This window comes from Anser brachyrhynchus (assembly GCF_964034855.1).
Source record: "Anser brachyrhynchus genome assembly, chromosome: 2".
NCBI lineage: Eukaryota > Metazoa > Chordata > Aves > Anseriformes > Anatidae > Anser > Anser brachyrhynchus.
The window spans coordinates 40,797,041-40,815,321 of record NC_137695.1 but is presented as its reverse complement, the minus strand read 5'-3'; the positions used below and the strand labels follow the sequence as shown (position 1 = coordinate 40,815,321).

General features: G+C 38.3%; 1 protein-coding gene across 3 annotated transcripts in view; it reads right to left on the bottom strand.

Annotated features, from left to right (window-relative positions):
• UBE2E2 (ubiquitin conjugating enzyme E2 E2) overlaps window positions 1–18,281 on the bottom strand; it is a 213,314-nt gene that overhangs the window by 33,379 nt on the left and 161,654 nt on the right. For all 3 annotated transcript variants that reach the window (XM_080579746.1, XM_080579745.1, XM_080579747.1), the window contains exon 4: window positions 4,706–4,838. In XM_080579746.1, coding sequence (XP_080435872.1) covers window positions 4,706–4,838 — 133 coding nt within the window. The remainder of the gene's footprint in view (window positions 1–4,705; window positions 4,839–18,281) is intronic.

Below are 18,281 nucleotides of genomic sequence, written 5' to 3'. Positions count from 1 at the left end.
GTCATTAAGGCATTGGAGAAATGCAAGGTTATTTCCTTGGCAGGCCATCTAAGTATTTTTATTCATTTCTGTAAGTGGCTGCTCTGAACAGGCCGCAACTTTCTTTATTGTAAAGCCTGCTGCATTACAAGACAGATGCTGAATTTTGTGGCTGAAGCGAAGCCTCAAAGTGACCAAGAATGAAGTCTCACCGGCACCTGGCCTTTAGCAGAAGGTGAGATCAGGTGCGTATCTATGGCTTGCTTTACCTGTTCCACACCTTCCTCTTGCCTCGTTTCATAAAAACCAGCATGAGACTTGGGGGACTGCTGCAAAGGAAGGGGCAATTCTGCAGCCTGCCTGTTCCTGCTGACTCAGCCAAGGGGGTGCTCAGCTCATTTGCACAGCATTACAGCAGCTTGCTCACAGTGGAGGCCAGCAAGGATTTTTAATTGAGTAGAGCCTCCCAGAAAGCCAAAGCTAATTTGTCGTTTCTCAGATGAGCTGTTCTAAAAATCTTGTTCTCCGGTTACACAAAGCAACTGGAGCTGGGCTGGGACAGCCTCTGTCACCCCTGGTCAAGCTGCATCTGGCCCACATAGAGAAGCTCCTTGTGGAAGAAGGACTCTCTCCTCCGCACCAGGGTTCTGCTCTTGTGAGTAAAGCAAAATGCCATGGGTCTTAAAGGCAAGCAGAGCTGAAAGGGTCACTGCACTTCGGCTCAGAAAGCTTGGAGTCTGGTTTCAAGGCATGAGACCAAGCTGAAAGACTGAAATAGACTGACTTCAAAGGGGAAAAAAGGAATATCATGAGAGCAAATTATAATCTGACCTATCACATGGTATCTCCTACTTTGTTGAAAAATAACTTACTTTGATTTTATGCTTATGGCTCAGCTTTAGAGACACTGACAGGTGTCAGTACAAAGACAGACAAAAAGAAAACTGATGACCTGTAGGGGAAAGACTGAGGGGAAACCTGATTGCCTGATATTTGGGTATACAAAACTATGAACATAAAATGAGGCACAGAGTGCAATCAGAGGACATGAAAAATAGAGATAAAGGTGTAAAATTTGAAGAAAGCAGGTTAACTATCTAGAAGAACAAACGAAAATTACTTTATACATTTGCTAATCCCCCCATGCTCAAAACATAGGTTCAAACATCTTTTCTTCATGTGCAAATGTGCTCTCAGTTTTTTAATTTTAATTCATGTTTTCCAATACGCAGCAGGGTGCCCAATGATCAGAATAAGCATCAACAGGGTTTATAGAAAGAATTTGGATCTTTCAGAAAATATTTAAATCTTTGTATAATACAAAAAAAAATGGCTACACCACATTTTTAAAAATTATAATAATAATAATAATAAAGATATGTATCCAGAATTTAATTTTAATATATTTTTCCTAATTTAATAATTATTTTTTGCTTCCCAACATGCATTTGCAACATACATACGCATGATAAAAGAGTGTGCAACATCTCAGAATAAGGATAAGGAAAGGGAATTGTGGAAATCTTTCTGCAGATTTTAATACACTTTGTATTAGGTCCTTTAACAGTAACTATGTTATGTGACATGGGCATTTGCCTTTGGAACCTTAAGCTGGGTCAAGTAATCGCATCTGGGAAATACAGTTTCTGTTTCTTCCCAGGTCTTTTGTGGTCACATTTTTAGAAGATCAATTTTGACAGTACTCATTTAAATGCTTCCTTACTTCATAGTAAGAAAGGGATGAATGTGGCCCACAGAAATCTCAGGAGGAATGTATGAATTCAATCATAGCAAGAAACGTGAATTAGACCTTTTCTGCTGTGTACTGACATGGAGGTAACCTTGCCAAGTCAGGGATATACTTTATGACTTTCCCAGTACATTCCACAGTTTTGTATTTTATCTTTTTTTTTTTTTTTAAAGTTGATAGAGCCACGAGGAGTGGAATATACTTAGAAAAAAATAAATCTATCATTATCCACTCCCATAACTCTAAGCACCATGATTTTAAGAACAGCCCCAAATATCACAAATCTTGTGGTAAAGTAGAAGAGTTGCCAGCACCCGGTGACACAGATAGCACTGTACCGTAATGCCATATGTTATGTTCCACAAACTCAATACCTTTCTTTTGCTAGAAATAAGTGTTTGGAGTAAATATTTAAGTACCGTTTCCCAACAATATTGACTAGCAGAAGCTACCTTATGGCCAGCACTCGTCTTCCCACACTGCTTTATTCAAGGGACTTCCCAGATTATTTAACCTGTGAATCAATTTCTCAGAATCTGGGAAAGATGTGTAATGAAGTAGCAACAGCTTAAGAGCTCCTAAAGCAGGACTGAAAACACGGGTTATTTATGACAGTGGCTCAAGTGAAAAGAATAAGAATCTATGCGTACAAAATATGCTAGTGAAATATTAGTTCTATCTGACACTAGTCCCCTGTGCACATGTACTCATTACTTTCTTATAGATAACAATTTCCCTCATCATAAATACTGCCCTTTTAGTAATACAATATGGTATCATCAACTCTCTCGTCCTTTATCAAGCAGTACATTTTCATATGATTTATATGCACACATTTCTTAGAATGACAACTGGCATCAAGATAAAGGCAGACAAAAATGTTTTACAAAGCAGGGTAAGAACCACCTCTTTGCTTGGTATTTCATTAATAAGCAATGCACAGCTGCATTACTCATGTCTCAAAATAATACAGTTGCCAAACACAACTGAGGGTGGACTGAAAAAGTCTTTATCTACTGGCGAAACAGCAAACTGGACTGTCACCTTCTATTTTAAAAGGATGCTGTTGAATAAATTGACTAATATTCAACAGACTCAACAAAGGGAAGGAGAAATATCCCTATGTGCTCTATTTAATACTCAAGAAATACAGCCAGTGAATATGCCAATACCCACTAAATAATTCTCCTTTTAATTGGCTAGGGTACTAAATGTAACTCTTGCATTATAGCTATTGCACACAGACTAAGCAGCAATGAAGCAAACAGAAGGAGCCTGTCAAGGTGGACCTCATATAACAAAGGCCAGAACGGCCTGGGCTGAGAGGAAGGCAAGAACAGAGCATTGCCCGAGCTGCGTGCCAATGCTTTAACTGACTGAATGAGAAGCTTGGAGTTATGAAGTTTCAAATTCTTTCTTCACTGAATATCATAATTATCTAAATCAGAAAATTTGTGGTCAGCAGGGTGTACAACCCCTGCAATATTTGTCTGTGACCTCAAAGCTTCCCTAAACTGGAATGCTAGAAGTAGGAAACAAAGTTAGGCCATCTGCATCTGCTACCTAAAATGTGATTTTGTCCCGTCTTTATGTCACTGGTTGGGAAAGTGCAGTTTACAGAATGACAAGTACTTTGAACTCACCTCTCTCATTCTTTTTTAAAACTTTCTCCTGATAATAATGTTAACTACTATAAGCACTACTATTGTAGCATCAAAATTCTGTTTATAAATGCTCCTCTCTCAATAGTGTACTCACAATAATCAAATAGGAATTAACTACTCTATTACGGGCAACCATGGTGTATCAACCTTTTCACAAACATGTCAAAAAGAAGGGAAATATTTCCACTCCCATAAGTCCTCTTGAAGACCTATTCCAAAACCTCATTCTTCTAACTTGGAAGGTGAAAAATTAACCTCTCTTCACTTTGTTTCATAATAGACAGGCCCATCAATTTATTTGATTCTATTAATAGCCCTGCTGGGTAAATTTTCCAGTTTCTATTCATGATAGTGAGCATGGGTGTCAAGAATTGTACTCAGTCTTCCAGATTAGGTCTTACAAATGTCTTGTGTATGACGCCAGCAATGCCTTATCTCTACAGGAAATGCCAGATGATGCATCTTACAAGTGTATTTGCCTTTTTCACAGATGCATTAGACTGGTAGTTTGTAATAATCCTGTGATCAACCAATAAAACCCCATTTTGACACCATCTCTCAGCCATTATTCGTACTGCTTATCAATGACATTTTGCACAAGTGCATTTCATGCCACTTCTGTTTCTCCAGTCTTCAAAACCACTAGGTATTTCCTGTATGACATTCAGAGCCTACTCTATCATGGTAATGATCTGCCAGCTTCATGTTATTGGAACAGTTCTACATTTGTGGTTAGTGTCATCATTGACAGCATTAGAAAACAAATCTGCAAGGAATTCTGTAAGTCGTTGTCTTTCTTTCCAATTTCTTGTCTTTGTTACCATATTTCCACAGTCTTCCAGAAAACCGATGGAAAGCAATTAATTATAGTTTCATGAAGAGTAGTGTAGTTTGCATCTGGAGAAGTAATTTATATGGAGTAGCACGAAAGGTGCATATTTTGTCAGACTGCCACAGACCCCTGGTGAATGATATGGGTCAACTGGAAAGATTAAGTGCCTTCAGCTGCTTAAAAAGGGTGCAACTCAAATATAAATGCTTTCATATTAGAAACAAATCCAAGTCAAACAAATAACTGCTGGAAATTATGCAACCATTTGCTAAATAAATCCATATTTATCCAGCTATACTGGAGACATGCAAGCAAATTTTAAGCAGTTATTTAAATTTGTTCCATCAAAATACTCAGTTTAAATATTCATTATTGCCTTGAAAGTTTTGTGTTTCATCCTACAGCATTATACCAACATACACATTAAAAAATATCACAAGGAAAGGACTCCTACTAGACTTTTAATATCCTCCTACTAACCTTAGGTGGTTTAAAAGGATAGTCCGGTGAAAAGGTAATGTCAAGGAAGAAAACTCCACCTTCATATACTGACCCTGGAGGCCCCAGTATAGTTGACCTCCATTCATAAATGTTGTCTCCTTTGGGTCCAGCACTAAAATAGAAAACAAACAAACAAAAAAACCATGATGACCACATACAGTTAAGAAAACACTGCATCAGTTACACTCTACTAGCAGTACCACTGGTTTTGCAACAATGCTGTAAGTTAAAATTGTGTATCACATTTATTAAGTTAGTCCTGCATAACATGTCACTGGCGTCCTAAGCTCTGCCAGTGAAGTGATATATTCAGCCAGGAAGAAGTATTAAAATCACATTATAAATTATTCAAATAAGCACAGAAAATTCCTGACCATCTTATCTCAAATATTTTAGTGGGCAAATGTGAAGTATTTACAGTACAAGGATACAGAGACTTTGCTGAGATGTCTTGTCACTGTCTTGCCTCACAAGCCATCCTATTTTCACCTACATCCACATCCACCTACCTCATCAGTCAGTAGCAGTGTAATTACACACATTATTATACAGTACACACTGTACTAAAGACAGCATGGTACAAATGACCTTGCAGCTTCACTTTCTAAGTTACTATCCTAAGGACTCGTCCAGTCATTAGTACAGAAGGCTGCTTTAGTCTGCAACTGTTATGCTATCTTAAAAATCATAACAGGAAGCAGGTTCAACTGTTGGATTATGTTAATTCAAAGTCCCATTTAAAAACACAGTACTGAAACAATATTTAAAATGTAAAAAATATAACCCTATACACGGAGCAAGAAAAGTCTCTCACTGATACATTCAGTGCCTGGAAACAACAAATTAAAAACTACTAAAATTTTTGGGCATTACTATTCCAAAAGCCAGTGTAGCCTCCTTTCATACAGCATAATGCTTGTCCACAGAAAGACATATTTTTCCCAGGGTGGCTGTGGCCTCCTAAGGAATACGAAGACTATGGTTCACAGCCTGCTGATACAAGTCACTGATACAGGACCTGAATTTTAATTAGGACCAATTGGGATAGTGACTTCTGGATATCTGATTAATATTTTCCACAGGAATGCAGTGTTGGTAGATTTTTCAAATAAATGACGTGGTATTGTCTTAGGGCATTTCTTGTGAAACTATTCTCGTTATGTTTGCAATAAAGATTTCCACAGTATGCAGGGGTTTGTGAAATAACCCTATGTGTAGAACAGATGAAAGCTCTTGGCTATGCTCCATGCCTCACAATGTACCCAAGGCATACAATTATTATACGACATCATGTCATGTTCACTGCTCAACTATTCATTTTGTTCACTGAAAGTTAATAAAACCCTCTTTCACCTGAAATTCCTTGGGCTCCCTTCATTAAAACTTCTGACTGCATGTTCCCTGCATACAACACAGTGACTTAGTACTGTGTGGCGTAGTTCATTAGTCATGGTACCTACATCAATTTTCTATAATAGCTGTTAATGTTTCTTGGCTTTCTAAACTACACGCTTTCTTAACAAAAAAGGGTTACAGAGAATATAACATTATGAAACATCAATTATCTACCATCCATAGAACCAAAACTAGCAATTGTTTTAAAGACAGAATCTGGCTTTTCAAGTGTCACAATAGCAAAAGTCTTGCCATCCATCCATCCATCCATCCATCCATCCATCCATCCATCCATCCATCCATCTTTCACAGTGTCTGTAATACATCAGGTTGTTAGCTGGCAAACAAATTTAATTTACCCAGTTCTCAGTTTGCATTAACCTTTGAATAATAAAGCACAGCTGAGACTGCTGTAAGAAACAAACCAGAGAACGAATAATTAAAAACACCTCCATTGCCTTTAGAAAGACCAATCCTGAGTCAACAGGGAAGGTGGTTTAATTGTGACTGAACTAGGCATTAAGGGGCTAATTGAACTCTTTATAAGCCCGAACGAATGTGGGACTACATCAGTGCTATGGTATACAAGGTTCACAGAAAGTAAAACCCTTTAAAAAAAATAAAAATAAGGCAATTAGTTCAAATACAAAAGGCAAGAAGCAGGGGCAGTCTAAATCTTACCCGGAAAAAAGCCTATCTCATGTGAAGGAAATCCTTTCCCATTTTCTGCAGAAAAATGTTCTAATACTTGGAGAAGCAATGACTCAGTTGATGCCAGCAGGTTAAAATGGAAGTGATATAAATGTCAATCCCAGAAAAATGGTTGGAAAAAGCAAGTAACAAAAGCAAGTCCTGTCTTTATTAGAGCTTATCTAGCCAGCAGGGTATGCTTGGGCCCTTCTTGGGTTTGAGCAAGGCTCACTTTTTTGATCAAAACTGCCTCTGGTAGTAGCATTTTCATAATGTACATTATTTTTATTTGTTTTGCCTATTTATTTAATTGCATTAACATTTGAAATGAGCAGTCATTAATTAAAATAGTTGGAAAATGCTCCATCTGCCAGTTGAACTGTTTCGGCACGTCCAGCTACAAGCTCAGCCTGATCACATTCTGAGGATGCTGATTAACATTAATTGAAGGTTTTCTTTGCAAATGAGAGATGAAGCTTTATTAAGTATTATTATTAATTTGAAGAATAGCTGGAATTGTATGGAGTGTGGGTAGACTGCTGTTATCGATGTTGCCTGTTGGAGTGCTTGCTGGCAGCAGGGCTGTTCAGCCCATGTAAAATACTGATTCATGTGCACAGTCAACAGCTGGTATTGAGGGCAACAGCATGCACAAGCATAACGTTTTTTTCACTTGCACATTAATAATACAAAAAGTTTGACAGGTGTATTATCTCTGTTTCCTTTCTCTCCTAATTGTTAAGCCTTTTATTTATCCACATTATTGGCAACAAGAACGAAAACTCATCAGGCTTCACCAGAGAAAATTCCCATATGTGCAAGACCTCAGCCAGAGCCTGATTCTGTAAGGTTTATAATGCAAGAGGATTTAATTGCCCTTCTCTCTGCATGGATATCTGCCCGGCACGCTGCAGCCCAAATGGTTTACATTCACTGTGATTTATATTCCAGCTCTATTAATGTTACTGGCAACCAAACCACGGATCTCAAAGAAAGCAAACTGAAAGTCTCAGTGCCTGAAGTCCTGTCATCTTTGGAAGGACTGATTCAGATGTGCACCTGCTCGGCAAAGGGCAGGCTAACTCTTTTTGAACTGAACTGACCCGAGCCGGAGCACATACATGCTGCATGCTGGTAACCTGGTGCTAATTGGGTCAGCATCAGGGGACAAATAGTGGTGGCTGTGGCAGCTCCAGGTGGAGGTGGCTGAGCTGTAAGGATTAAGTTAGGGTAAGGACAGAGATGCTGTCTGACCAGCAGCTCAGCCTCCCAGTTCAAGCTCCGTTTCTGAAGCCCTGGTGACTGCAGAGTGAAGCAAGCAAGGAGTCTGGCAATACGGATGCTGTGGCACGCTGGATGGCACTCTCAGCACTGCCCGTGCCACCTCCCAGGTGGGAGCTGAAGGGGTGCAGCGGGGCAGGAAGGCCCTGGAGACTTCAAGTTATCAATGGCTCATCAAGGGATAGCTCCTTGCTGCCTTTACTCCCCCATAGCTGATGAAACATCCCACAGAACAATGCCTGCTCCACCCGCCAGGGAGGCTCTGCTCGCTGGAGGAGCTGGGGGAGGCTGGATGTGGAGCCCCTTTCAGAAGGATAGCGGTACTGGTGTGTGAAATTTAGGCGAATTAAGTCAATACATGTAAAATGGTCTGCTCTGTACTTCACCCTCCTTTGCCTCTCCTTGTATACTTCAGTTCTGCCTCTGCTTCCTACATACATACTTGCAAGTGAAATGTATGCACATCAGTTGCACTTAGCTGCAAAATACTTTAAATGCTACTATAACTGAATTCATTTTGCTTTAAATACGCTTAATGCACTGAGTATTTTCCATTCCCTCAACATGTTTTAGGCAGGCAGTTACTTGAAAGTAGTGCTGCTAAAAACTGCTTGTCTGGTACAATGCATAAAAAACAAAACAAAACAAAACAAAACAAAAAAACTAGCGGCTTTCACTGCATTTAGAACATACTAAAATATTCAATTTAAAATTATGCTTGCAAGCTGTATGTAAACAACAGCATCTATGAGACATACCAGATGAAAACCTATCTGGAGAAGTTATGAAAGTACAATTGATTTTTAGTTTTATCAGAGTTGATTTGTATATAAATTTACTCCATTTCCAGAGTATAAATCAAAACAATGAAAATACAGAAAGTCAAAGAAATAATGGTACCCCACATGTTTATCAAGCAGTCATATGGAATAAGTTAGTCAAAATAATGTTATTATTTCCTAATCTAACTTATGTTTCTTGATGAGGGATTGCATGCTTTCCCAGCATCTATAACTGAGGTAGCATAACCTCGATGCTGTGTTTCTGGTGACGTGGAAAATAAGGACTAGTTTAATGTCTTCCTTTCTACTCTTGGTCTCTAATCTTGCTGGAATCCACTTCTTTTACAGTGTAACTGTACTCTTTAGCACATGAGAAAGGCAAGCCTGTAGCACAAAACAAAGAACGAAGAAAAGAAATTCTAACTTCAGTTACCTTCTAGTTCCAACACACAAATGGTGTGTGGAGAGAGGCAATACAGCCAAATAAAACAGGAAAGCAGGATGGTCGGGAAGCCTTCCCATTCCTCGGGACTCAGAAAGAACTGGAAAGGTTCTTCTGGACTGAGTGAGTTAAATTCATTTTTATCCTCATCCTTCATAACAGGGTGGAATAAAGCAGGACCAGGCTGCTATACTAACTTTGTTCACAGTAACTCACTTTCTGTGACATTCCTTATGGCAATTCACTTTTAGTATGGCATTATCTAGTCTGAACTGCACCGGCACACAGAAACACACCTCAGAACTGGGGTTCCCATGCACGAGGTGTAGTCCATGGTAGACGCAGACCCTCTCAACTCTCTTTGGTAACATACAGCAGCAGAAAGAAGAGGGTCACACCCTAAACTCTTTTCTTGCTTTCCTATTACTACATGGAGCCTTGACTTTACTATTTAAGAGATTTCTCTCCGAGGAGGGAAGCCCACCACAGAATCACCTTCACTTAAAGGACATACAACATAATTTCTTGCAATCCTGTTTCTTGCACATCTAAAGTTATGCTGGAGTTGATCCCGCCTCTAGCTGCCCTCAGTGAATGCTTCTGAGAAGCCACTTGCCCTGAGGGCAAAGTGCATACAAAACAATGGGGAGATTGGCAAAATAATTTAAGAGTGCAGCTGGTGAGAGAAGAGGATGGATGTGACAAAACAGAAGACTGCAGATTCAGCTTTCAGTGAGATACATCTCTTGAGAAACTCAGATGAAGCCTCTTTAAAATAAGCCTGGTATATACCTCTGCTCTCCTTTTTGAATGTGGTGCTAAGCAAAAGTGTTGCTTGGGTCTACATCACAGCTCAGGGCTGTCCCTGTGCCTGGGGACTGCCAAGCGACCAGCAGTGGGTTTGCGCTGGCCAAGTGGTTGCTGGAAGACCTCTGACAGAAAGAAGTAAATCAGCAGGAGGCCTGCTGAAGCTACCATTACCAGGTGACCTGCACAACCAGCCCAGCCCTGTTCAACAAAACACAAAAATAGTACCACCAAGAAGCATCAGCATCATGCTCCTATGGGCAACTGTGGTTCTCCGCCCTGATTTCCCACTGCTGCATCTTTGTCATTGGAACAGATGCAGACATCTGGTCATCTGCCCTCCTCCCAGTTCTCTCTTTCTGGTATTTTGGAAGCCACTTGGTCCACTTCCCTGCTTCTCTCTCTGCATGGTAAGAATTCACTGCTCCTTCTTCATGGAGGATGCTTCCTCCTTTCAGGTTCATGCAGATCCACCTCTCCATAAACACCCCCTTTTTCTCTCATCAACAGCCATCAACACATCCTGCTATTTTTTGTCTTTCTCCAGAAAGGAGGAGGGGGTAGAAAATAGTGCAGAGGGATTTTATTACAGTACAGCAGTTACTGATTTTGTTTCTTTCCTTCTCTGTTGCCCCTCTTCTGAGACGTACAAAATGAAGAGCAAGCAGAACGGGTGCTGCAGCAACAGTGGGGTAGGGAAGGGAAAGGGAGTCACAGCTGCCTACCCAGATGCTCCAGTGATATCAGTAGGTACTTTTATAAATGTATGTAATAAACAGTTGCCACAGCAGCCAAAGGAATACATTTCTACAAAACAAAAACAAAGAGATAGCAGAGAGCACTGAGACTGCCTGTGGCAATGGGCACAGTTGTATGGTTAATAACATCTCTGCTATGAATAAAATTAGCAGCCTAGTCTCCTAGCAGTAAAATCAAAGAACAATTAAAGACATAAACCCCTTCAGAATTAGAAAGAAGTGCTGTACTTTGGCTATAATATCGAAGACTTAACCTATCATCAAGAAACAAACCTTCCCCAGATTTGTACCTTTAGAATGTGTAATCTCTTCTCTTTCCTGTGGAAACTCCTAAGACCTTTTTTCTTTCTTTCTTTCATTTTCTTTTTTTTTTTCTTTCTCTTTTTTTTTGTTTAATTTATCTCACTTTGTTCATCTATCTTTATCTCACTTTGTTCATCTATGTGGTGCAAAACCTGTTATTATCAAAATACTGGAAAGTACTCATGGTTCTTACTAGATTCAATCTAGACCAAAGCTAGGGATTTTTCAGCACTAAATTTGAGGCCCAAGAGATCTGAATTACTCTAAGAAAAAATATTTTTAAAGACATGTTCACTTTCCTTTAACTAGACCCTACTTCAGTGAAAAAGCTTGGCTTTCCATAATCTAACACTCAAACTTGGGTCTATGCTAGATCCATTATATTTGGTCATCCTGCTGTACTACCGGGAATTTATGTATGTTGGAATATCAGCATAATTAGATGAGGTAAGCACCATTTTGGGGTATGTATCTTTCATTAGACTTAATTATTCATAACGGAAACTGAGGGTGAAGCAACTGGGCTACTTGTCACTCAGAAAGGCTTTGGCAGGAAGAGAGACTCAGACCAATCCCCTATACCACTTAGCTTCCATTACAGTGGGAGAATTCAGCTGAAAAATTTGGATAAGACTTTCTTCACATTCTTCCAGTTTTGTGATTGAGACCATTTTTCCATAAGAAACTTCAAAAAAATAGAAAAAAGTGTTTTTAGGCAAGCAGTAATAGAAGGATATTAAGACATTTTTCTAACTCATACTACAATCCCTTCAAAGTGGTTATAACCTGCTTTTATCAAATGCTTTTTATTGAAGCCAGTTACCATTTTCATCTGCACTTTGGAACATGTGTTCATGGTAAATGTGACTGGAAGAACACCGAGGACAACTGATCCCAATGAGCTGTCAAAGGCGCAGCAACGTATTACTGGGTAATGCTAGATGTTGTTTTGTATACTTACTGAGAGCAATTGTGTTCCATACAGTATGGCATTGTTTCACCATTAGCCTCCTCTAGTTTTAGCAAGATGTTTCTTAGGGGTACATTTATCACCAAAAGTGATACACAATTTAACTTTGGGGCTTCCAGCCACTTTCTTCCTTGCAACAAACCTGCAGCACACCAGCTCAGCGTGCCAAAAGTCTGTATGAGGCAAATTCTTTTTTTTTCTTGTGATTAAAGTTCTCTGCCTGCCTGTCACTGGAGCCATTAAAAATTATTAAGGGAACCCGAAACACGGGTTCCCTCCTGCTGAAGCTGTGTTGTGTTTAAAATTCATGAGTTTTGGCCACAGTAAAAACAACAAATAGATTAAGAACAAAGCGAATGTCACTTAGTAGATTTTATTATTCACCTCTAAGTATAACACTAAAAAGTATTAAAGGTATCCCAGCACTTTAGTAGACTGGTATTATTCAGAGAATACTTCGATGCTTTTATTCTCTAAAGTCCTGTCTTCAGAGCGTTCCTGAGACAGAAACCATCATGAAGAGAACTGCTTCTTAATGCACAAAACAGTTATTTATATTATAGTATCTACAGCAATTTATTCATTGCAAACACCATTACACAGTGTATGATCACAGCATGCTGAGTATTCACAATGAGATTTTTAAAATGGCAATTTTGTTAAGTATTCTCCACTTTGTTCAGCTGAACAAAATTACTTAAAACCCTTCACAGAAGGCTTTCCTTGTTCAGCGCCGGAAACAATGATTTGCCTCTTATTACATATCTATGGGCTTGATTCCCTTTTGCCATGTTTTCTTTCTTTCTTTCTTTCTTTCTTTCTTTCTTTCTTTCTTTCTTTCTTTCTTTCTTTCTTTCTTTCTTTCTTTCTTTCTTTCTTTCTTTCTTTCTTTCTTTTTCTTTCTTTCCTTCCTTCCTTCCTTCCTTTCTTTTTCTTTCTTTCCTTCCTTCCTTCCTTCTTTTCTCTTTCTTTCTTTCTTTCTTTCTTTCTTTCTTTCTTTCTTTCTTTCTTTCTTTCTTTCTTTCTTTCTTTCTTTCTCTTTCTTTCTCTCTTTCTCTCTTTCTCTCTTTCTCTCTCTCTTTCTCTCTCTCTTTCTCTCTTTTCTTTCTTTCTTTCTTTCTTTCTTTCTTTCTTTCTTTCTTTCTTTCTTTCTTTCTTTCTTTCTTTCTTTCTTTCTTTCTTTCTTTCTTTCTTTCTTTCTTTTTCATTTCTTCTAAAGTAATACCATTAACTGCAGTTTCAGCTCCTTTATAACACCAGAAATGACCTGTATAGTTTAAATAAAATATTAATCAGGCTGATTTTTCTCTACAGTAAATTCTATCAAGCATAGTTTGTAGCCACATTTTAGGAAAAGAGGAAAACACAAGTAAATAGGAATGAAAAACACTACAAATAAATGAACAGACATTCCTGGGACCTTTTAACATGACCTCTAACCTTGCAACTTGAGAAATGGCATTATTTCCTTGTAATTCCCAATTTGCTTTTCCCTGAGATTTTTTTTTTCTTTCCTGATACAATAATTTATTTTCCAAAATGTAACTAGTTTTTAATTTCACAACATTTCCCCTTACTTACACCAGCTGTAATTTAGCATTCTATCGTTTCCAAGTCAAACAGCAAACACGACCCAAAACAGTGGGGTGGCACCATCAGGCATTATATTTTTAAATTCTAAGTCTAATTTAAAAGAATGAGGTGACTGAGTGTGGACAGATAGCACAGAAACCCCACAGCAGCCAGAAGATTTAAGAGGTGCAGTGGGGAAGAAAGCATTCTTTAAAACAGCACTGCCTTTTTAGTTTCTGTGGAAACCTTAGAGGGAGCACAGGAGAGAGAGAGAGACAGGGCTAAGGCAGCCCAACTCAGACAGACAAGAAAGACTTGTAATTCATGCACGGAATATATTGAAGCCTTTGGATATGAAATCAATTTCATAAGTGATCATTTACATAAAAATAATTCCAAACTCCCGCTCTTCATCAGAAACGATGAAAAGGGAAGAAAACAACCACACACAAGGTACTAGTGATGGATGGATCGGCTGAACTTCAGCTAAAGTCTCTTTCACTTTCTGATGAGGAACTGTGGGATTTCCCCACAGAGCTGATCGGGAGACCCTACATCAAGAGTAGACTTGGGTTTTCAGCTTCTGGGGTGGGAGAATTCAGATGAAGGCAGGTGCATTAACATACAACAGTGCGTACCAGCCCACCCCATGGGTAGAAGGCTCTTTGTTTCCACCACACATAGAGGGGGTCAACAGCAAGTAGATGAGGTGGGGGAAAAAAAACGCACTTCCATCACTCATCCTCAGTTGTGCATTACATTAAAACTAATAACTATATAATGACTATTAGTATGTTTTACAATGTTTACAAAATGAACTGCAAAGCAGCAGCACATTAGACATATTTTAATGCCTGCCCATAACATGTCTATCTTACCTACTGTTACAGTATGAAATGCCAGTGGAATAAAAACAAAGACTTTTACTCTTTTTCCAATTTTCTGCTTTGAAACTATAGAAGGTGAACTAACTTTATGAACATCTTGTGTTAAACTTCATCAACTGTTTAACTGTTCCACGTCCAGTATTCTTGTTTTTCTTTTGATTAGCTTATGATTAGCTTACATTTTAAGTATGAATGGCAAAAGATTTTCAGGCATTTTTTATGTTTTTTTTTTTCAGATATTCCTAATACATAAGGAAGGTATTTAATTGTAATCCCTTTATTGTGACTAAGCTAATATTCATCCTTCTCTGTGCAGGATCCTGGACACAAGATAATAGTGGCTTTCTGAGACTGCATTTAGTGATGTCCAAAACCATACCATATAATGATATAACTTGCAGAAACCTGTGGTAAATAAATTCAAACTAATGAGGTCATTAATTTTGGTTTCCAACATCAGAGCAAAGATGGTTCTATACTTTTTAATACATAAAATTAATATAATACATAAGATTTAATACATAAAAACAGAGTATAACTATGCTTTTGAGGAATTTTTCTGTTTCTGCTACCTTCAATCTATTTAAACTTGACAATATTTGACTACCCTTGGTTTAGCATATTCAATTTTTCATGTTATTATTGGCCATTAAATTATAAAATTAGGTAAATAAAATAATTATGATTCTATACACTTAACTACTGAAGCAAAATCTCTTTAGACATCATCAAATGCCAGAGAAATTCAACGTGGTTATATAAGGATTTTTTTAGTTGTATCCAAAAAAAGATCTCTACAGTATCTTATTTTAAGGAACGTCAGTGTAAAGATATTCTGCAGCACTCATCCAGTTCAGTAATTGAGAAAGATTTATACAGGAAGATTTCTAATATATGCACACACACATATTCTGACAATTATGAATACTACAAGCAAAGCAGAAATATTTTTCAGTGACTGTATATTCTCAGTTCCTCAGAAAGCTGGTTCTGTATAACCACTAGTCATTGTTTCTTTCCCCTACTTGGAAATAATTCATCAAATTGCCTATAAAGAGGTTTGATTTGCTCAAGCCTGTCATCTTTAATAATCCCATCTACAGGCAGTTGTCTAAATAGGAGCCTGGAAATTTTGAAATCTTATGCAACAAAAGTGATTGTGTAGCTTTTTCTGAAGTGGCCTGATTCTGATATTTCCTTTTTCTATGTTTTAGAGTCTTAGTTTCTATGTTTTAGAGTCTTAGTTTCTACAGATAAGCTGGTTGTGAAACTGGCCCAAAATATTAAAAAGGGAAAGCAATGAGAGGAAAAATCAAAGAAGTTTGTTTTCACAGAGAGATATCAAGCATCTGATACAACTGTGTGACCAGCAGCACAGCTCTTCCGCCCATCCTGTAAACAGAGGAACAGACTTGAATACAGACTCCCCTAATTTCGGCAAGAGATTCACACATGCTTACATGTGAATTGCTTGCTTACACAAGGAAACAACTCTATATTATGGCATAGATTAACTAACATGATGTTAAACACATTATAAAACAAGTCATTTCCTCCTGAGTAAACAAGCCTATAAAGCCAACAGGCACAGAAAAAGGAAATTTGATTCTGAAATCCATATACTTCAAAAGCAGATTCCTTTTATTTAGTCAATTTAGTTAAGAGGCTGTCTTATTTCTCCAGATCTCTGGTAAACAGAAGAAAATATACTTGGAAATTGTTGGCAAACTGACACATTTTTGCAACATTTGTTCTTCATTTGAAATTATTCTCTTATTTCAAATATGGAAAGCAGCCACAGGACGAAGGTGAAAAAAAAAACTTAAAATTTCCCAACTTTTCACTGAGACTGGTCACCCCCATTGCAGACCACATTCTGATTTAGCAGAAAAAAGCCACTATTTACAGGCGGTTTTCTCTGTGGTTTCTGTGAGGACTGAGGAATTTGTACCACTTGACTGACCAGTCCAAAAAAATGGGGATCTTGCAGATTTTTTGGGAGTGTTTAAGTAAGACTGGGTGTTGGTTTGGTGGCTTGTTCTGCTTCATTAGAAAACTGCCAGGGCTTTTAAAAGTACCCCTCTTCTGGGGTGGGGGACCTTTCTGGACATGGACAGTTATCCATGGCAGGGTAAACAGAAAATGAGATAGACAGGAATTTCCCATTTCTCTAACAATCAGGACAATTATCTCCAAGAATCTTTTGGGGGCGTCTCTGAGGCTGATGTTACAAAGGGGCTTACGCTGGACTGAGCTTTGTGTTTTCAGGTCACTGGAAATCCTCTCAAAGTCAGAGCTGGAGTTATGGAGTAAACTTGCTAACGCTGTCAGCAGCTCAGAAATGCTGGTTGTGCCACAGCCTCCACCATAAGAACAGCTTTCTGATTTGTTTTGCAGTAGAGGTGAGTTTATTTAGGACGTATGAGGCTATGTTCTTCTCAGTACACCAATCTCCACTGCAATCCCAGGATCTGGACTTCATATTAGAAAACCCTAATGGCTTAGTTTCATTCCTGGTTTTATTCCAAAGCATTAGGATGAAAAGTAGTCCTGGGAGGGATGGTGGCAAAATGGGATCAAGAAAAGAAGAATGTTTGCTTGTCATTTGAGAGCTATCATGGAAGTGTAGGGCTTGTAGGAGCAAGTTCCCAGCCACTGGGACTGTCTGGGGACAGGGATGCACCCCGCTGAGGGCAGGTACCTGTTTGTAAAAGCAGTCTTCACCATAGATTTGGAGTCTCTGGGATCAGGCTGAATGACCTACTCTAGAAGCGATACCTTCTCTAATGAAAAGTCAACATTTCTAATTAGTACAGGAGAGGCAACACTAACCTGCAAGTTGTAATCAACCAATCTCGCAGAAGAATTAAACTTCACCAAGATAAACCTTTTTTTTTCTTTTTTTTTCTTTTTTTTTCTTTTATTTTATATTTATGTATATAACTATGGTGTACATTCCCTACATCAAGATGCAATACCATCAATAGTTGAAATTACCATTATAATTTCCTCGGCAACAACAGTTTGGAATCATTACTCACGCAGATGTTTTCTGCGTGATAAAAATTACGTTACTGTTATTTTCTTTCCCGTTTTCAGTTCCAGCTCATCTCCCTGGTTCAGCTGCCCGTGATACCTTCTCTCATCAGTGTTTATTCACTTGTAATATTACTGGTGGTGTGCATTCACTGCAGTAAGTGACAAACGACCAGTCTGAGTCAGAGCTAGACCACACAACATGATGCTAGTCATTCTGAAATTCACAACAGGAAAAAAAACATGTCGCTTAACCTGTGAACACCAGAGTTATATTACTGGTCTTTATCATACTGCTTATCTTTATTGTCCTAATCATGCTTGTTTAATTCTTGTATATTCAAAGCAAACAGCAGATGATTCCAATTATGATTCCAATTACTGCACTCTGGATTCACAATAACATGGATGCATTTCTATAAATGATTAATAGTGACACATGTAATCATGTTATGAACAATGTCTGTTACACTCAGGCTCCCTCCAACTTATTACTTTCAGAAAGACTTAATAAGTGAAATTAAAAATATGGATTTAAAAATATGTATGTACAAAATGGTGGGGGACTGAAGAGCATGCGGGATGGATAGGAGCATAATGTGAGGAAATAAAGGAAAAGGATTAAGCACTAG